General features: G+C 42.5%; 1 protein-coding gene across 3 annotated transcripts in view; it reads left to right on the forward strand.

The window, feature by feature from the left end:
• CLTCL1 (clathrin heavy chain like 1) overlaps positions 1–20,974 on the forward strand; it is a 57,883-nt gene that overhangs the window by 29,664 nt on the left and 7,245 nt on the right. For 2 of the 3 annotated variants that reach the window (XM_061602404.1, XM_061602402.1), the window contains exons 14-31: positions 538–701; positions 6,253–6,378; positions 6,843–6,985; positions 8,050–8,284; positions 8,466–8,588; positions 9,266–9,411; positions 11,603–11,786; positions 12,482–12,674; positions 13,221–13,378; positions 13,502–13,666; positions 13,935–14,042; positions 14,608–14,775; positions 15,927–16,076; positions 16,898–17,029; positions 17,769–17,879; positions 18,673–18,843; positions 19,038–19,259; positions 20,597–20,617. In XM_061602404.1, coding sequence (XP_061458388.1) covers positions 538–701; positions 6,253–6,378; positions 6,843–6,985; positions 8,050–8,284; positions 8,466–8,588; positions 9,266–9,411; positions 11,603–11,786; positions 12,482–12,674; positions 13,221–13,378; positions 13,502–13,666; positions 13,935–14,042; positions 14,608–14,775; positions 15,927–16,076; positions 16,898–17,029; positions 17,769–17,879; positions 18,673–18,843; positions 19,038–19,259; positions 20,597–20,617 — 2,720 coding nt within the window. The remainder of the gene's footprint in view (positions 1–537; positions 702–6,252; positions 6,379–6,842; positions 6,986–8,049; positions 8,285–8,465; positions 8,589–9,265; positions 9,412–11,602; positions 11,787–12,481; positions 12,675–13,220; positions 13,379–13,501; positions 13,667–13,934; positions 14,043–14,607; positions 14,776–15,926; positions 16,077–16,897; positions 17,030–17,768; positions 17,880–18,672; positions 18,844–19,037; positions 19,260–20,596; positions 20,618–20,974) is intronic. The other variant, XM_061602403.1, reaches the window with a different exon arrangement.

Raw genomic sequence — 20,974 nt, forward strand, 5'->3', positions numbered from 1 at the left:
GTAAGTAAATTTGTGTAGTTTAGTGATATTAAAATTCATCTTTCCTTATCCAGTTGTTTTTCTCTGTGACAATTACTGCAGCATAAAGCCATGTCTTCGTTGGTTGCCTTAATGGTCCTAGTGTATCCTAACTCTTAAAACATTTGTCTGGAATAATGGCTAGCATATTAAATACCATCACTGGGATTGATTTCATAGTGTTTATAAGAGGTAGAAAAGTAATATATAGAGAGAGATTAAACATACTGGGAGGGAGGGAGGAAGAAGACAAATACTTATTCCTAGAAGTTGCTTCCTATTTTTATAGCACAGATTAAGGCTATTTTAACTACTGGTTACTAGAGCATAATTAGTTAGGCCTTTGATTTTCAAACGCTGTAGTTCCCTGACCCATGTCCTGTTGAAAATGTTCGTATTTGATGCTTGCAGAGGGGCCTTTCATTTGAGCTGTCAATTCTGTAACTTGAATAATCTCTTCTCTCCCCCCCCCCATCTTAACCACTTGTCGTCGTCCCCACTCTCACTCACTCACTCTAGGGCTGTTTTATTTCTTGGGCTCGATTGTGAACTTCAGTCAGGACCCAGATGTCCACTTCAAATATATCCAAGCAGCTTGCAAGACTGGCCAAATCAAAGAGGTAGAAAGGATCTGCCGGGAAAGCAACTGCTATAATCCAGAACGGGTGAAAAATTTCCTGAAGGTAATGTTCCCTGAGTGCCAAACTGAGTACTGGTATCTTATTTTCCGTGTAGACTTTTTATGTGTCACTCTTCATCAAATAATGTCAAGGTGACTTTCAATCTGGTAGCATCCTCCTTGTTATAGTTAAGGTTGATTGCTTCCTGGTTGCACATGGCTATATTCAGTCAAATGGCAACTTTAAACAGGGCACACGATTACTGACTTAAATGCCACTACACCTTGTTTGCCATTGCAGCTTGCCTGTGAAAGGGATTTAAAAAAAAAAATGGGTTTTTTTCTCATAGCAAAGAAAACAAAGGCCACACACAGAGCAGAAAGAGAAGACGCCAACCAAATAGAATTGCATACATATATCTCGTGGGTACATAATCAGAAGTAGTCTATATTACATTTTATTCATGCATTCCAGATTTCTAAGGATGCTGCAGGCAGCTGTTGAAGAAGGTTTGCACTGGTGGCATGCATACTAAAAGTTCTGCCATGTAGTGTGAAACGTATCCAGAGTTTCATTTCCCTGTGGGTGATCACAGATTTATTTGTGAAAGGGATGTTGAGGAATTGATTAGCCTCCAGGTCAGCTATATGATGGTTGAAGACTGGAAAGAAGAGTATATAGATTTCTGAAGGCTTCTGAATTCTCCTTTGACTGGCGCTTTGCTCATATTGATTTTAAATGTTTTTAGATGCTCTATATGTTTTGAAATGTTTTTGAAATTGTTTTAATTAATTAATTAATTAGATTTATATCCTGCCTTTCCTCCCAGTAGGAGCCCAGGGCAGTTTTGAAATGTTTTAAATAATATTTATTGTATTTTACAGTGAACTTCTTCATGTTTGCCGCCCTAGGCTCCTTCTGGAGGGATATAAATTTAATAACATTTCTATCTCTCCCAAAGGGATTCAGGCCTTAATTTTATTGTTGCTGCCTTTTTGATATTGCTAGTTTCAATACCACATTGGTGATCTCTCACAATACAACCTGAGGTCATCCAGTTGAGTCAAACGGTAGGAGGACTTCACACCAGAAAAACAAGCAGAAGGGCTGCTTCAGTCCATAGTTAACCTATGGAATTCACTTTTCGCTTCCACAAGTTGGCTTTATAAAAGGGTTGGATGAATTCATGGAGGTTATGGCTACTAAACCATGATGGCTGTATCTTGCCTCCAGTATCAGAGGCAATGTGCCACAGAATACTAGCTGCTCCAGGAACACTAGCAGGAGAGGTCTAGTCACCTTCCCTCCTGCTTGTGGACTTGTCATAGCCAGCTTGTTGGCCTTGGTGGGAAAACAGGATGCTGGATTAGAAAGACGTTTGGTCTGATTCAGCAGCACTCTTATGGAAAGGTGTTTTCCTTCCGTCTGACTTAGACGCCAAAATTAATACAGTCCCTGTGGATGTAACTTCGGCCTCTACTTGTATAATTAGAATGGATTCCTTTCAACTCGTTCAACCCGAGGATGTGGACAAAATACCACCTGTATGTTAGATCCTTGCCCATCCTGAAAGGGACTGGTCGAGTGGGTCAAGGAAGTGATCAACGCCTCTCTACAACAGGGCAGATTACCACCCTGTCTAAAGGAGGCTGTAATAAGACCTTTGCTGAAAAAATCCTCCCTGTACCCCTCATTATTAGGTAATTATCGTCCAGTCCCCAATATTCCTTTTTTGGGCAAGATAATAGAACGAGTGGTAACCGCCCAGCTCCAGAGATTTTTGGATGAGACGGATTATCTAGATCCATTTCAATCTGGTTTCAGGCCCGGCTATGGGACTGAGACGGCTTTGGTCGTCTTGGTGGATGACCTACACAGGGAACTGGACAGGGGGAGTGTGTCCCTGTTGGTTCTACTGGACCTCTCAGCCGCTTTCGATACCATCAACCATGGTATCCTCCTGGGTCGCCTCGCTGGGATGGGACTTGGAGGCATGGTGCTATGGTGGCTCCGATCCTTCCTAGAGGGGTGAACCCAGAAGGTGGTTATGGGGGATACCTGCTCGACCCCTTGGCCACTGTCCTATGGGGTCCCCCAGGGTTCAGTCCTGTCCCCCATACTATTTAATATCTACATGAAACCGCTGGGAGAGGTTATCCGGAGTTTTGGGGTTCGGTGTCACCAATATGCAGATGACACCCAACTCTATTCCTCCTTTCCACCTAATGAAACCAAGGAAGCCGTCCAGGTCCTAAACCGCTGCCTGGTATCAGTGATGGACTGGATGGGGACGAACAAGCTGAAACTAAATCCTGACAAGACAGAGGTGCTCCTTGTCAGTCGGAGGGCGGATCAGGGAATAGGGATTCAACTTGTGCTGGACGGGGTTACACTCCCCCTGAAATCTCAAGTTCGCAGCTTGGGAGTACTCCTGGACTCGACTCTGAGCCTGGAGGCGCAGGTCTCTGCTGTGGCCGGGAGTGCCTTCGCTCAATTAAGATTAGTGCACCAGCTGCGCCCGTTCCTTGACCTGTCAGACTTGACTATGGTAACACATGCCTTAGTTACATCCCGATTAGACTACTGTAACGCGCTCTACGTAGGGCTGCCCTTGAAGACTGCTCGGAAACTTAAATTGGTACAAAGAGCGGCAGCCAGAATGTTAACTGGAGCTGGGTTCAAAGAACATACTACTCCTTTGCTATACCAGCTCCACTGGCTGCCAATCTGTTTCCGGGCACAATTCAGAGTGCTGGTTTTGACCTATAAAGCCTTATACGGCTTAGGTCCAGGCTATCTGTTAGACCGTGTCTCCCTCTATGAACCTGTCTGGATTTTAAGATCATCCGGTGAGGCCCTTCTTACTATCCCATCTTTCTCGCAAGTTCTTCTTGCCGAGACACAGAATAGGGCCTTTTCGATGGCTGCCCCTAGATTGTGGAATTCCCTCCCCATAAGAACATAAGAAGAGCCTGCTGGATCAGGCCAGTGGCCCATCTAGTCCAGCATCCTGTTCTCACAGTGGCCAACCAGGTGCCTGGGGGAAGCCCGCAAGCAGGACCCGAGTGCAAGAACACTCTCCCCTCCTGAGGCTTCCGGCAACTGGTTTTCAGAAGCATGCTGCCTCTGACTAGGGTGGCACAGCACAGCCATCATGGCTAGTAGCCATTGATAGCCCTGTCCTCCATGAATTTGTCTAATCTTCTTTTAAAGCCATCCAAGCTGGTGGCCATTACTGCATCTTGTGGGAGCAAATTCCATAGTTTAACTATGCGCTGAGTAAAGAGGTCCTTCCTTTTGTCTGTCCTGAATCTTCCAACATTCAGCTTCTTTGAATGTCCACGAGTTCTAGTATTATGAGAGAGGGAGAAGAACTTTTTTCTATCCACTTTCTCAATGCCATGCATAATTTTATACACTTCTATCATGTCTCCTCTGACCCGCCTTTTCTCTAAACTAAAAAGCCCCAAATGCTGCAACCTTTCCTCGTAAGGGAGTCGCTCCATCCCCTTGATCATTCTGGTTGCCCTCTTCTGAACCTTTTCCAACTCTATAATATCCTTTTTGAGATGAGGCGACCAGAACTGTACACAGTATTCCAAATGCGGCCGCACCATAGATTTATACAACGGCATTATGATATCGGCTGTTTTATTTTCAATACCTTTCCTAATTATCGCTAGCATGGAATTTGCCTTTTTCACACTGGGTCGACATTTTCATCGTGCTGTCCACTACAACCCCGAGGTCTCTCTCCTGGTCGGTCACCGCCAGTTCAGACCCCATGAGCGTATATGTGAAATTCAGATGTTTTGCTCCAATATGCATAATTTTACACTTGTTTATATTGAATTGCATTTGCCATTTTTCCGCCCATTCACTCAGTTTGGAGAGGTCTTTTTGGAACTCTTCGCAATCCCTTTTTGTTTTAACAACCCTGAACAATTTAGTGTCGTCAGCAAACTTGGCCACTTCACTGCTCACTCCTAATTCTAGGTCATTAATGAACAAGTTGAAAAGTACAGGTCCCAATACCGATCCTTGAGGGACTCCACTTTCTACAGCCCTCCATTGGGAGAACTGTCCGTTTATTCCTACTCTCTGCTTTCTGCTTCTTAACCAATTCCTTATCCACAAGAGGACCTCTCCTCTTATTCCATGACTGCTAAGCTTCCTCAGAAGCCTTTGGTGAGGTACCTTGTCAAACGCTTTTTGAAAGTCTAAGTACACTATGTCCACTGGATCACCTCTATCTATATGCTTGTTGACACTCTCAAAGAATTCTAATAGGTTACTGAGACAGGACTTTCCCTTGCAGAAGCCATGCTGGCTCTGCTTCAGCAAGGCTTGTTCTTCTATGTGCTTAGTTAATCTAGCTTTAATCATACTTTCTACCAGTTTTCCAGGGACAGAAGTTAAGCTAACTGGCCTGTAATTTCCGGGATCCCCTCTGGATCCCTTTTTGAAGATTGGCGTTACATTTGCCACTTTCCAGTCCTCAGGCACGGAGGAGGACCCGAGGGACAAGTTACATATTTTAGTTAGCAGATCAGCAATTTCACCTTTGAGTTCTTTGAGAACTCTCGGGTGGATGCCATCCGGGCCCGGTGATTTGTCAGTTTTTATATTGTCCATTAAGCTTAGAACTTCCTCTCTCGTTACCACTATTTGTCTTAGTTCCTCAGAATCCCTTCCTGCAAATGTTAGTTCAGGTTCAGGGATCTGCCCTATATCTTCCACTGTGAAGACAGATGCAAAGAATTCATTTAGCTTCTCTGCAATCTCCTTATCGTTCTTTAGTACACCTTTGACTCCCTTATCATCCAAGGGTCCAATTGTCTCCCCAGCGAGGTTCGGTTGGCTTCCTCGCTATCGTCCTTTCGCGCCCAGGTGAAGACTGTTTTATTTAGGCGGGCTTTTAACTGAAAATGTTATAGTTTTAATCCATTTTGATTTAATCTATTTTTAATTGTTTTTAACATGCATATTGGTTGTTCTGATTGTTTATTGTTTTAATTGTGAGCCGCCCTGAGTTCCTTGGAAGAAGGGCGGGGTATAAGTATTTTAAATAAAATAAATAAATAAATGAGATAAAGGGTGGGTAAAATGACTAGGGAGCAGAGAGCTATAGTACAGGAAGGCTGCTATGAAACACAGTGTGATGGTATAAAGAGAAGGGGGCATGCACCATATTGTTCAGACAGGGAGGCCAGGATTCTGAGATGTACTAAAGAGAGCATTTTTGGGGTGCAAAGGAGAAACAGAGCTAACAGACAATGATGTTGCTTACTGAACTCTACTATAAACTCCCTTCTACATTGAAAAGGGCTAAACCACTACATTCCAATAATAAAAATGTATATAGTGGCGCTTGGTGATTTTCTGTCCTGAACATATCAGATGCTATCGCCCACGAATTGTGAAGCTTCTGGAAATAGAAGTGCAACTGCACTGCTTGCCTGTGTAATGTCAGTAGTCCATGTACCGCAACATTGACTTTTTATGATTAACCAAATTTATTTTCAAGTTTTCCTCTCTTGGACTTGTGTTCATGCTTGTTCTTTATTGTCACTCTCTTGGCCTTGTTGAATTCTCTCCTCTTCACCTACTATAGGAAGCCAAGCTCACAGACCAGCTTCCCCTCATAATTGTCTGTGATAGATTCGACTTTGTCCATGACCTGGTCCTCTACTTGTATCGCAACAACTTGCAGAAATACATTGAGATCTACGTTCAAAAGGTAATATTCCAGCACCTGTGAGCCATACCACTTAATGGTAACATGTTTTATAACTGTTTAACAATGTCTTTTGGCACCAGTCACAGCAAATCCTTCCATGCTTCTTCATATAGACCAGGGGTGGGTAACCTTTGGCCTTCCAGATCTTGTTGGACTACAGCTCCAGTCAGCCTTGACCATTGGCCATGCTGGCTGGGGCTGATGGGAGTTGTAGATCAGCAACATCTGGATGGCCAAAGGTTACCCATCCCTGATACAGAAAAACTAAGCATTCAGCAGAAAACATGATTGGGGAAGTATTTAGAGGTGTACTTAAAATGAAGTTAAACTTGGGTCCACAACAATACTTTTTTTTTAAAATGGTGCTTTTGAGTTGGTTGCAATCTGTAATTGACCTGTGTGTATAAATTCTAAGCTGTTGTTTTCTTGCAAGCGCTGAAACTAAAGATAATTAATTGTTCTAGGTAAACCCAAGTCGTATTCCAGCAGTGGTTGGAGGACTTTTAGATGTGGATTGTTCTGAAGATGTCATTAAGAACTTGATCATGGTGGTGAGAGGCCAGTTCTCAACAGATGAATTGGTAGCTGAAGTAGAAAAAAGAAATAGGTGAGATCTGTGAGAGAACTATGTTAGTTCTGGTTCAGAATTCCTTTCTTTCTAAACCTTCTTAGACTTTTTTCCAACTGTATAAGTTTTTAAAAACCACTGTGTTCAAAACCACTACAAAATCCATATTAGGGCAATATGTTGGTTAGGCCAACCCCCATAGTGTGGAAGCCTTCTGGTTCTGGAGAACTCTTCATTGGGCTAGACGGTAAGCAGAAATGTGGGAGAAGAAAAATTGGCTGACAGTCAAGCCATGAAGTCTGCATTGTGTTGCAGTAAGGGGGGAGGAGATAGCAGACATTCAAGTGAGGATGTTCAGTGCTGTGCAGGTGTTTGGTCTCATCAAGGCGTGCTGGGAACAAGAAGCGTAAAAATGTTGATTACCCATCTCTGGAAATGCAAGAATTGGCAGTGACCCAGATCTGTCTCCATCCATAGGCAAAACACATCAGTCCCTTGGTAGGTGGAAAACAAGAAGCTAGGTGGCCATTTATATTAATGAAAGTGGAAATTTTAGGTGATGTGCTAGGCAACAAGTCATTAGAACCTAATTTGAGTAGCTTCACCTAGCAGTTGGAAGGGAATGTTCCCTCAGAATTAAGCTCCATGTTCAGGTGGTATAAAATCCTCCTCCAATTCAGGATCCTAGTGTAGAAAGGCTAAATTTGATATTTTTTAAGCTGCACACAAATTAAAGATAGCTGTGTTGTTCCATTAGAGAAATTCCAAAATCCATATTGCGGCGATAACTTTTGTTTGGCCAGCATGATAATTAAGGAACTAGCACAACTGGCAAAACTCCTTGTGTTCGTTTCTGTATCGGAGGTTTTTACTGAGGGCTGACTTAATGCTGCCACTTAGCTTTTGGTTAGCTACTTTGCAAGGGGACCTCCATCATTTTAAGCCTCCCCCCCCTTTTTTTTTTTAGATAAAGAGGGGAGGGGTGTGTGTGATGGAAGTGAGCCCTACAATGCAGATTAGAGGTGGGTCTTGGCTGATTGCTAGGTATGGAAAGGTTGAAGACTAATAGGACAGTAAATTCACTGGTTATGTTCTTATTTAAGGCTTAAGTTGCTACTGCCTTGGCTCGAGTCTCGGATTCATGAAGGCTGTGAAGAACCAGCGACACACAATGCACTGGCTAAAATATACATTGACAGCAACAACAACCCAGAGCGCTTTCTGCGAGATAACCCCTTCTACGACAGCTGTGTTGTAGGCAAATACTGTGAAAAGAGGGACCCGCACTTAGCCTGTGTTGCTTATGAGAGGGGGCAGTGTGATCTTGAGCTCATAAAGGTATTTCAGTGTTGTCTGGCTGTAATTTATCTGCTTTATGTTCTTCCCCGCCCTCCATGTTTGTATCATCTGTGTAGATTTGATTGTATCATGCATGTGGAATTGCAATGAAATAGCTGCCTGCTTTTATTCCAAACACATACTCGTGGGTTTATTCTCCTTTTCCTTTTGTTTTTCTCAGGTCTGCAATGAGAACTCCTTGTTTAAGAGTGAAGCTCGATACCTAGTACGCAGAAAAGATCCAGACCTGTGGGTGAACGTTCTGGAGGAAAACAATCCGTTCAGGAGACCGCTCATTGACCAGGTACACCAAGCAGACTGACTTTGCAAAAATAGATTGAAGCTACTGGCTGGTGGTTGAAAGAGAACAAAAAACATCCCCTGTTCTTTCACGATGGCATTATCTGAAGTGCGTAGCAGTTGCCAAAGATCCTGTGCATTCCCTCCTCCCCTGTGGTTCTCCTTTAAATGAGATTAGCCTTGCCTCCCTGATGCTCTGTGCCTGCCTCCTTGCTCCATAGGAGTCATTTGTATTTTCTTTGCTTCTGTGTTGATAAAACCTCTTCCCCAAACAATTTAAACTCTTCTATGTAGAAGCCTGCTTTCAGGGCGGGGAGGGGGGGAACCAGCTCCTCTTCATAGAGGAGATTGCTAGATGGTAGAATGTTTTTAATTGTTTTTAGAACGTTTTTTGTTAAAATGTTTTGTTAATGTGTTTGCCACCCTGGGCTCTTTTGGGAGGAAGGGTGGGATATAAATGGAATAAATAATGATAATACTGCATTACATACAAGCTAATCAACCAAAATAATCTGATATTCATACTTCTTCCAATCCATCTATGTCTCTGATAAACTGTAAACTTCGTTCCTGGCAGGCTAAATGCACTGTTGCTCTCCTTTCCTTCAAGCTGGCTAAAACTAGGCTACTAGTATGCTCTCTTCATGATTCTAAGACACACTTGTTTTTCCAAATAATCAGGTTGTGCAAACAGCATTATCGGAAACGCAGGATCCAGAAGAGGTTTCTGTGACTGTCAAAGCTTTCATGACTGCTGACCTGCCCAATGAGCTCATTGAGTTGCTTGAGAAGATAGTTCTGGATAACTCAGTCTTCAGCGAGCACAGGTAGAAAAGGGAAGTCCTCCCTGCTACACTAAATATGTATGGAGAGGACAACTTTGTGTTGGACTCCATAGTGTAAGCTTTACTGTGAAAAAGATTACACTGTATAGCTGCAAATCTAATCTGCCCCCAAGCAGTTTCAGATGCCCTCCCCCATTTAATCGTGGCTGCACAATTTTTTTAACCCAACTGGTCCATAGTGTGCTCTTCCTCAACCTGCGCCATCTTCTCACCCCTTGCTTCAAACAATCCATGAGCCTTTTCTTGTGATTTAACATGGCACACAACTGTATTTGTGCGTTGAGCAGCCATCACCGTGCTATTACTTGGGAACTGCAAGGAAAGCCAGCTCTGTTGGGGGGTTGCTGCCTCAAGGCGTCTGAAGTGGCAGATCAGAGAGCTAGGTGGTCTCCTCGTAGATGCGGGCAGAGTGGTGCCTAGTTGGTTGCTGGGGCATTTGGATTGCTGAGCTAGCATCCCGTTCCAATTGCTTGGCGAGCAACAATTTTTATTGAGCATTGCTTGATTTGTGAATCAATTAAACTGTGAAATGAATACATGTCAGCTTTTCAAAATGTATCGTGCATTTTAAATTCCAAAGTGATCATCCTCTGGGGGTGGGTAGGCTTGGGAAGGTAATACCAATGAATTAAGAGTGTTGCCTATAATAAAGACAATAAATAAACGAATTGCTAATTAATGACAAGAGTAAATAAATTATTAATGGACTTAAGTTAAATTAAATATTAATGGGTTATTACTGAGCTTTTGGTCCTTTACACTCACTTTTGCACACTGGCCCGTGGAGGTTTTCCATGAGGCAACGTGGCCCTCAGAGTGAAAGTGGTTATCTGTGCAGAGTGAAAGTGGTTATCTGTACGGCAACTTTGGCTGCAGCTTCTTGGGAACAGTTTCAGTTGATGTGACCTAATGACGTAGACAAAGTGCTTGCGAGGATGCGGCCAGCAACGTGTCCTCTTGACCCTTGCCCTTCTTGGCTTATTAAAGCTTGATGAGGGGGTTTGACCGAGTGGATCCAGGGTGTGGTCAATGCATCATTGCAGGAGGGAGTGGTTCCAGCTGCCCTGAAAGAGGCGGTGATTAGACTGCTCCTGAAAATGCTCACCATGGACCCATTGGTTTGCAACAATTACCGACTGGTTGCAAATACCCCCTTCTTAGGGAAGTTGATTGAGAGGGTTGTGGCGCAGCAATTGCAAGTACTCTTGGATGAAACAGATTACCTTGACCCATTCCAGATTACCGTGACCCATTCCAGTCTGGGTTCAGGCCTGATTATGGGACTGAATCGGCCTTGGTCGCCTTAACCTTTATCGGGACAAGGAGAGGGGGAGTGCATCCCTGTTACTCTTACTTGATCTCTCAGCGGCTTTTGATACCATTGACCATGGTGAGATGGGTATCGGAGCAAAGTGGTTCCGATCCTATCTCCACAGTCGTTTTCAGAAAATAGCATTGGGTGATTGTCTTTCAGCCCCCTGGCTTGTGCTGTGGGGTGACACAGGGTACCATCTTGTGTCCCATGCTGTTTAACATCTATATGAAGCCCTTAGGAGCGGTCATCAGGAGATTTGGGGTGAGGTGTCAGCAATATGCTGACGATACCCAGCTTTATTTCTCTGTAACATCTGAATCGGGAGAGACCTCTGTTATCTTTTCGACGCCTATTGAAGACCTTCCTCTTTCAACAAGCCTTTTAAGTAGAGACTTTATCCCAATCTGTGACTGTGTTGGAATTGCTTTTTAGTATGTTTTTAAAATAATAATATGTTTTTAACCTTTTTTATGTCTTCAAAGCTTTTAAAAAAATGTTTTTAGAGATGTTTTGTTTTAATGTATTTTAAAGTCTGTTTTTATGATGTGTTAAAGTGTTTTTAGTGCTTTTGTTTGCCATCCTGGGCTCCTGCTGGGAGGAAGGGCGGGATATAAATCATTTAATCTAATCTAATCTAATCTATGCCTGCTATATTTGCATTGTGAAGTTGCATTGACTTCAGAAGCTAGTTTTTATTTCAAGTGAATCAGTGCTGGGAGGGGTTTTCCCCCAAAGTGGCTGTTGCTGTCTACATGCAATTGTTTTTCTTTTTGGTACATGACTCCTAAAAAAAATTAGTAGGGAAGCCTGCAAGCTGGACCTACTTCTTGCCTGATCATCTCACTGTTGCCTTCAAAGGAATCTTCAGAATCTCCTAATCTTGACGGCCATTAAAGCAGACCGAACGCGTGTGATGGAGTACATCAGCCGTCTGGACAACTATGACGCCCCAGATATTGCAAATATTGCTATCAGCAATGAGCTGTATGAAGAAGCTTTTGCCATCTTTAGGAAATTTGATGTTAATACTTCTGCAATTCAGGTGAGGCACAGTACTGTCTTCCAGAGGTCTTACTTTATCTAAAATACTTTATAAAGTTCTGATAATGCTCATGGATGAAACATCAGCAAAATGTTGCACGTGGCCTTGGTTGAGAACAAAGAGGAAGAAGGTTGAAGGAGCAAGAAGGGAGTCTAACTTGAAGGATGAATAACACTTGGTGACTTGCTTTCTTGGTGTATTGGGCAGAACTGTATAAATCTTGTTGAATTGTTTACTGATGTCTAGCATCTTGCTAGAAACTGCCTACATGTGCATGAGCACTTGCTGTTTTCTTTATAAAGATGGAAGCTTCCTGCTTGCCCAATAAATCTCCCAGATGCAAACATGTTCACAGCACTGCTTGAATGGGGAGCAATTGCTCTTGTATAATGCAGTTCCCCCAACAGTAGTCTGTAGAACACGTCTTTGTGTGTAAACACTGATCGCTACTATATGAACATGGCTTCACATATAAATTGTTGTCCGGTGCTGCGTTCCTTTTTTTTTTAATGGATTTTATCTATTTACACCAGTCTCAGGGTGGTTGTAACAACAGAAAGGGCTGAATATAACCAACTATAAATAAATAAAAGATGCTTGATGACTTCAGGCTATGGGATATTTCCTTTTCCCTCTCCACTACACTGTCCTCTAGACGTTTGTTAAGACAACTTGGTTTTTGTAACCTCTTCTAGGTATTGATAGAGCACATTGGCAACTTGGATCGTGCTTATGAATTTGCTGAGAGATGTAATGAGCCAGCGGTTTGGAGCCAGCTTGCCAGAGCACAGCTCCAAAAGGACTTGGTCAAGGAAGCCATAGATTCATACATAAAGGCTGACGATCCTTCTGCCTACATGGAAGTTGTCCAAGCGGCGAACAGAAATGGTAAGTGAAAGTTCGACTTAGCAGAACTTGTGGAACGTGGAGTCTTTCTGGAAGACCATCATTTGACAGCGCTGAATTGTATAAAATTTCCCTGTGCCATGCAGAAAGCCAGACTGACCAGACCTAACTCTGAAAAGAATGGCATGACCATACATGTCATCGTGGGAGCCTTGTTAAAAACTACTAAAAGGCATCTGACTGCAGATGAATGGATTCTTAAAATATCTAGTCAGGATACAGTAGGGCTCCGCTTATACGGCAGGTTCCGTTCCGGACCCCCGCCGTAAAGCGGAACCCCATTGACTTTAATGGGGCGCGTTGCGTGAAAATGCTGCAAAATCGGCTTTAAAAGAGGGGAGGAAAGCTGCCGCATTAGCGTAACGCCGGGAAGCGGGGCCCTGCTGTACATAAATATTCTGTTTATACTGCTGAGAGGTGGAGCATATTTTTGCTTTGTTCCATACCTGTCTTTGCAAGGATTGAAGGCAATAAATGCAAGGAAACTAATCTCTTTTTTCCTTTTCTTTCCCTCACCTCCCTGTTAAGATAACTGGGAGGATTTGGTTAAATTCTTGCAAATGGCTAGGAAAAAGGCAAGAGAATCTTACGTCGAGACTGAACTTATATTTGCCTTGGCAAAAACCAATAGGCTTTCGGAGCTAGAAGAGTTTGTCAGCGGCCCTAACAACGCTCATATACAGCAGGTATATTTTTTTTTAATAAAATACTAACACTGCCAACTTAGTTGACTTCTGACTTAGATTTGAAGTTCTCTGGCTCTTGTGGCTTGGCGTTCTTTCATTGCCACAGACCTTTTGTCTCTTTAGGTTGGAGATCGCTGCTACGAGGAGGGGATGTATGATGCGGCCAAACTTCTCTACAACAATGTCTCTAACTTTGCCCGCCTGGCATCTACACTAGTTCATCTTGGAGAGTACCAGGCAGCTGTTGATAGTGCCCGCAAAGCCAACAGCACCAGAACATGGAAAGAGGTAACTTGTGTTGTCCTTTGAGGGAAGATGTTAAGACTGTGGTGAGTTCTTGAACAGCTGAACGGATGGCTGTCGCCAAGAGCTGCCGTAAAGCCGCCATTCTAAGGAATCTGTAAAGGTTGCAAGGCTGTAATCTATTTTAGTGGGGATTGGTATATGCAACATTTTTTCTGTATTCTACTGTAGAGTCTAAATTTGCAAAATCTTGATCTAAGAGGCAAGCTGTTCGGACAGTTTCCTTAACAGCATTTTCTCCTCTTGTTTGCAGGTGTGCTTTGCCTGTGTGGATGGAAAGGAGTTCCGGCTCGCACAGATCTGTGGCTTACACATAGTAATCCATGCTGATGAGCTTGAGGAGCTGATAAGCTATTATCAGGTTGGATTCCTTTAACTGCCTTTAAAATGCCCTTGGCTCCTTGTTGATAGGGAGTGCTAGTATAGTATTTAACACTTTATAATCCCACCTTTCTTCCAACAACCCCATAAGCGCAAACAAAAACCAACATTAATTGACATCCGCTATGTATAGGGATAAAGCAGGTAAGTATATCTCTAGAAGATTAAATCCAGGAATTAATGTTGTGGCTTGAGCTTTTTCCGATCCAGTAGAACATTCTATACACTGACCAGGAGGCTAGAGAACTACGTCAACTTCCTGTGCAGATACACCAATATGTCTGCAGTGTGTCATATTCCCATCAGCAGTCATTTGTCTAGTTGTTAGCTGCTGCTTCATATAAACTGCATTTTAAAGCCACTTTCTGCTGATCGTTGCCAGATTAGAACATCCCATATCTAAGTTGAGCTCTCTCTTCTGTTAGTTTTTTAATTGTTCCTTTTTGGATTGTTAGCACAGTTAAAATGGCTTTGTATAATTTTAAGGCTCCCCCCCCCCCGAGTGGGGTACATTGTTCTTAAAATGTTGTGGTCTTGAATCCTAGGATCGTGGATACTTTGAAGAGCTGATTGCCCTCTTAGAAGCTGCTCTAGGCCTAGAGCGTGCTCACATGGGGATGTTCACCGAACTTGCCATCTTGTATTCTAAATACAAACCGCAGAAGATGAGAGAGCATTTGGAATTGTTTTGGTCCAGAGTCAATATTCCAAAGGTATTTGATGACAACTGCAATTAAGTAAATTCTATGTAATGCAAGCTATTTATTTATTTATTTAATTTATATACCGCCCTAAGCCCGAAGGCTCTCTGGGCGGTGTACATAAAAGATAAAACAAGCACAGTGTATAAGTACAATAAATACAATAAATACTCCACATGCTGCCTGGTACAGTGAACAAGCCTCAATAGAGATGCGGGAGGAAGCAGCCCGGGAGATTCGGAAAGCTATTACAGGTGCCAGCCGTATTCTCCTAAGTGTTCTTTTACTGACTGTCTTAATGTTGACAAGTTGTTTTTGCTTATTATATTTGTTATGTCACTGTTTTATTATTTTTTGTTATTAGGAAATTGTTTTTGCAATTGTTTTTGAGATGTATTTTTGTTCCCCTTGCTGTAAGCCGCCTTGAGCACAATTTTATGTGGAAAGGCGGCGTACAAATAAAATGATGAAAATGAAATGATGATGAAATAAATCAAGAACCAAAAACAAACAAACAATAAAAGAACCAAACAACGTCCAAAATACAAGATAATAGTGAAATACTGTTAAAATACACTTTAAAATGCCTGTGAAAACACTGGCCCTGCTTTTCTTGCAACAAGTATGCTACAAATTCACGTCAACTGAAATAGAATAAAAATTATAGTATTGGAGCAATAGGGACAGAACAGCAGCAACAACAAACCACCCAACAGGACAGTGTAGCACAAAACTAACCTCCAAAGACCTCAGTGTTTTTATTGGTATGGTGGGAAAGTCAGAGTAAGGGAGCTTAGATAAATATTTTGAAGGGTAGGGGCAATGTAGGAAAGATCCCCAACTTGTTTACTCTCTCACCTGCCTGATATCCACAGGCAGCGCAATGCATAGCAAGGCATCCAGTGACTGAATACTGGACAAGTCCATGTGGAAAGAGGTAGTCCTTCAAATAGCTTGGTCCCTGGCTATTTAGGGCTTTAACGGTGTTCACCGACATGCTTAAATTGGGCCCAGGAGAAAACAAGAGAGCAAGTGGAATTTATTTATTATTTATTAAATTTACAACTCGCCCATCCTCCCAGAAGGGAGTGTGTTCCTCTGCCTCTTGCTTTGGCTACTGTCTGACTTGTAAATGGCTACCTTGACTCTCATCCCACCACAAGGTGCTTCGAGCAGCAGAACAGGCCCATCTTTGGGGAGAGCTGGTTTTCCTCTATGACAAATACGAAGAATATGACAATGCAATAATTACAATGATGAACCATCCTACAGATGCTTGGAAGGAAGGGCAGTTCAAGGACATAATTGCAAAGGTAAGCAGCTGTAATTATAAAACTACTCTGCTTGATCTCTTCCACACCCTGTACCCAAAACTGTGTTGAGGTTTGCGCCCGTTAAGTTCAAGTATTCAAATGTATGTGTGTCTTGAAAATCCAGAAAGTGGCCGATTTACTAAAAGATGCAGCTATAATCTACAGACACTTGGAACGTTTCTTGGATTCTGACCCCATGTGCTCCTCTCCTGTAGCCCTTTAAGCTTCTCTGCATCCAGCTATAACATTGCTTCTCATAAGAACATAAGAGTCCTGCTGGATCAGGGCAAGGGCCCATCTAGTCCAGCATCCTGTTGTCACAGTGGCCAGCCAGACACCTGTGGGAAGCCCACAAGCAAAACCTAAGCGCAAGAGCACTCAAACCTCATATGGTTTCCAGCAACTGGTTCTCGGACTACTTTGAAAGTTGTCCTGGGAAGACTGGACACTGTACAATATGTAGATTGCTATTGCTATTTCCTCTTTACAACTAATGTATATAACTGTTTTTTCTGCAGTCTACACACTGGTTTTTTTTAATTTTTTTGCAAATATTAACAGTTTCAGCCAGCCCAACAGAGCATTAGACATGCATCACAGTTAGCAATTATGATTATCTCTTCTGAGGATGAGAGCATGGCAAAGCTTGCAAAAGTTGTTGCTGTGACCATTTTTCTTTTTACTTTGCCATGCAGAGCTGCGAAGCTCTTGAGCACCAGACAAGGTGGTTGTAGTGTCAGGATTATTAACTAATACTTTCAGGAAATTTTTTTTTTTTCTAGGGACAACCCATTACCTCGACGCTTGTTCTTGCTTTTTAGGTGGCCAATGTGGAGCTGTATTACAAAGCCCTGCAGTTTTACTTGGACTACAAACCCCTGCTGATCAATGATCTTCTCCTTGTGTTATCTTCACGGCTGGATCACACCAGGACAGTCAGCTTCTTCTCCAAGGTCGGTTTGTTCATTTCTTCATTAAAATATTTATAACCCTCACTTTTCATCAAAAGTATATCAAGTGGCATTGCAACAAACAAAAACATCATAGAATTAAAAACCAATAAAAACATTGTTAAAAAACTAGTAAAAGCATCCACAAGTACTGCACTGGTTAGAGAGACATTCATGTTACAAAGGCCTTTCTAAAAAGTTTAGTTTACAAGAGACGCCTGAAAGAAAGGAGGGATGCTTGCTGCTGAATCTCTACGGGTAGGAAGTTCCACAGGGCAAGGCTTCCCACACTAAAGGCTCGGTCCCTGGTGGAGGCCAACTGAACCTCAGGGGCTTGGGGAACCGCCAAAGTGCCCCATCAGAAGATCTCAGTGATTGAGATGAAACATAGGTGGATGGAACACAGGGAATTGGAGGAGGCACACTTTTTAAAAATGGGCTAAAGTCTCTCTAGGTTCCTTTTGGTTTCAAATCGAATGTTCAAGGCAAAAGAGTGTCATCTCTTACCATGCTATGAGCTTGGCATTGCTGGTTTTTCTCAATTTCCAAATCCTATTGCTGCACCTGCCAGGTTAGATCTTAAATTAGGGACAGAACGTTTTTGCAAAACGTATGGTTTTGTTTTGAGAGAGGACTTGGTTGCCAGGGTTTAATGTGACTAATTAGATGGACCGAGATGCGCTTGAGGGGAGGACCTTCAACTACAGCCACTTTTTGACTAAATTATTGCATTGTCTTCTAGGTTAATCAGCTGCCTCTAGTGAAACCTTACTTGCGCTCAGTCCAGAACCATAATAATAAAGGAGTCAATGAGGCACTGAACAATCTTCTGACAGAGGAAGAAGACTACCAGGTGAGCTCATAGGACTAGCGATTATGGCATTTTTGTATAGAAACATGAATATTGTATGAATGCAAAATGACCACCTAACTTATTATTTTAAAATACCTAATGTTTTGCATTGGCTCCATCCATTTTCACTTCTGTGAAAATAGTGCCAAGTACAGCCAGGAATCTAGCTGGTGGAAGAAGTAGGTGCCGAGGGGCTCTAGTCTGGGCTTTCCCACACTTAGGGGAAGTAAGTAACTTGTATTAAGCCCTGGGGTGTGGAGAGTTAGGTACAGCAGCCAAACGTGGCCCTCCAAGACTCCCTATGTGGCCCCCAAGACTCCCTATGTGGCCCCCAAGACTCTACCCATGCCATACCCCCTTCCCTGCTGTGTTGTTTTTTTCTGGTTGAGATATGTCCTTGAATTTGGATAAGGCCTCTTGCTTCCCTGGGTGGAAGAAAGCTAGGGGTCTGCATAGAAACTAAGATAAAACTTGCGTTTGTTGCGCTATTGGCATGTGCCCCTCCCCCAAGGTTATGTAGAAGGTATCGGGGTGAAAAAGTCCCCCACTCCTGTATTAAAAAGACCCTAGGCGCTCTTTAAGTATTTGCCTAACAGTTGCTGATATATATCTATAGCCTGTTACTTAAAACATATGGGAAATTTTTGTTTTGTTCTTTGCCTGTTGTGTTCAGAAGTCTCACTTAAAAGTTCCAGCCGCCCCTTTGCTACAGCACTGTAGGATTAGCTGCGTTTGTGGCAACGCCATTCACTCTTCCAAGTGTCTGGCTACAACTTTCTCCCTCTTCAAATAGGGATTGCGAGCTTCCATTGATGCCTACGATAACTTCGATAACATTACACTGGCTCAACGTCTAGAAAAGCACGAGTTGATTGAATTCAGGCGTATTGCTGCTTACCTGTACAAAGGCAATAACAGATGGAAACAGAGTGTGGAACTCTGCAAGAAAGATCACCTTTATAAGGTCTGTTTTTTTTAATGTTGGTAGTTCCTCCTTGTATATATTTGGGATAGAATCCTATTTTTAAATGCCTGTGCAATTTGAATAGTCCTACATCCAACTCTTGTGCCTATGTATTCTACACTTAACATCATGTGAGGTGTTCGATGTAATTACTTCATTGCTGTAAAAAGTTTCATGACGTTGCTGTTCTATAGGATGCCATGCAGTATGCCGCAGAGTCCAAAGATGCTGAATTGGCAGAGAAGCTACTTCAGTGGTTTCTGGAGGAAGACAAAAAGGAGTGTTTTGCAGCTTCTCTCTTCACATGTTACGATTTGTTGCATCCGGATGTCGTCCTTGAGCTGGCATGGAGGCACAACATTATGGACTTTGCAATGCCTTATTTTATCCAGGTGATGAGGGAATACCTGACCAAAGTAAGTGTGGTTTCTTCAGAAAGGCTTACTGGTTGCTTTATTCTAGAGTCCCGGGTGACATGCTTCATTTTGCCCTTAAAAATGAGATGCTTCAGTGTATCCCTTGACTTAAAGAACTGACAAAGCTTCTCAAAATGCCATATTAAGAAGAATGTTCGGGGGTGAAGTGGGGACTTGCAGCAATCTTGAGATCCAGTTTAGAAAAATGAAGGGGACTGTAAAAAGAACTAGTCGACTGCATCAGTTCTCTGGAACTTGCCAACCCTTAGTTAACAAGACTTCCTTTTTTCTGGTCTTCCTCTACAGATGGCCAAATGCAATAGCCAAAACTACTCAGGGCTACTCCCATTGCCTCTTAACTTTAAGGTTTACAGTTTGTCATGAAGCAGTTTATAGCAGTATTACCCTCAAGGCCAGCCTGTTCAGGTTATGGACCGACTGCTTTTTGGTCAATCTCAATTCTTTTTCACTTTCAGATGTTCAAACTACTTCACGTGTAGTAGCTCACTTGGTTGTAAAACCTCCCCACTGGGGATGCAGGTCCCTCCCTAGAATACTGTTTCAGAAACTAATTTGTGCGCACACATAAGCTGCGTGGATCTGCAGTTTCTATTGTTTATTCTTTAAACATGTCTAATAGCCCCTGGGATGCATGCTGAAAGATGCCTGGGTCTTGGAGGTCTGGAATTGATAAGCTTGCATTTCAGGCCAAAGGGACTTCATTCATACTCGGCCTGTTTATAAGCACATGGATATTTAAAAACACTCTCTTCCTCACCAGAATTAAAGCCATATCAAAATAGCAACAGCAAAGCCTGGTTACCCTTTTGCCCTTCCTCGCATCAGTCCAGGTTTAAACATTGTACTTACTGATACTTGCACTACACAGTTTGGCACTCCAGATGTTGCTGAGCTGCCATCATCCCCGGTCACTGGCCACACTTGATGGAGCTGATGAGGGTTGTAATTCAGCAACATCTGGAGGGCCAAAGGTTCTCCGCATTTGGTATATGACAAATACAGTGTAAGTGATGGATATGTACAATGCAACCCATTTAATAGATCATCTCTGAAAGCGTATTGCAGGTTAGATATTGTGGTGGTACGTAATCTCTCCATGTGTACAAACTTACACATCTGCTTAGTAAAATAGTAGTTTCCCAAAGGTTTTAATGCTGAATGTGCTTCTTTTCTGTGTGAATGTCTTTTCCCTTTTTCCTCTTCCTCTCCCCCCACATCCCCCCACTAAAAAAATGTTGTATGATCTTTGCTTTTTTTCTTGAAATTGATTTCCTGGGTTATTGATTTTAAGTATTCCCCTCTGAATTTTCTTGCAGGTTGATGGTCTGTTTAATAAGGTGACAGTCGCTCTGGTTTTACACTAGCTTGTAAAATTTGTGTCCCTAAAACATGTCTAAGACATATCTATGGGAGTCTAACTGTAGCTTTTGCTGAAAAGCAGAATAATCTAGTTTGATCTGACTAATGCTGTAGTAAATTTCTCTTCACAAATAACTTGCAAAAATCCAACCAGACCTCGCTTGCTTTTATCTGTTGGAATATTCCAGCAGTGTACCCACTAGCTTGTAAAGTGGGTCAAAATAAATGATTTTAGGCACAAAAGCCCATTTTTCATTCTTATTTATTTATTTTATTATTTGATTTATATCCCACTCTTCCTCCCAGCAGGAGCCCATATTCATATCTGCCTACAG

The sequence above is a fragment of the Rhineura floridana genome, chromosome 19 (genome assembly GCF_030035675.1).
Source record: "Rhineura floridana isolate rRhiFlo1 chromosome 19, rRhiFlo1.hap2, whole genome shotgun sequence".
Taxonomy (NCBI): domain Eukaryota; kingdom Metazoa; phylum Chordata; class Lepidosauria; order Squamata; family Rhineuridae; genus Rhineura; species Rhineura floridana.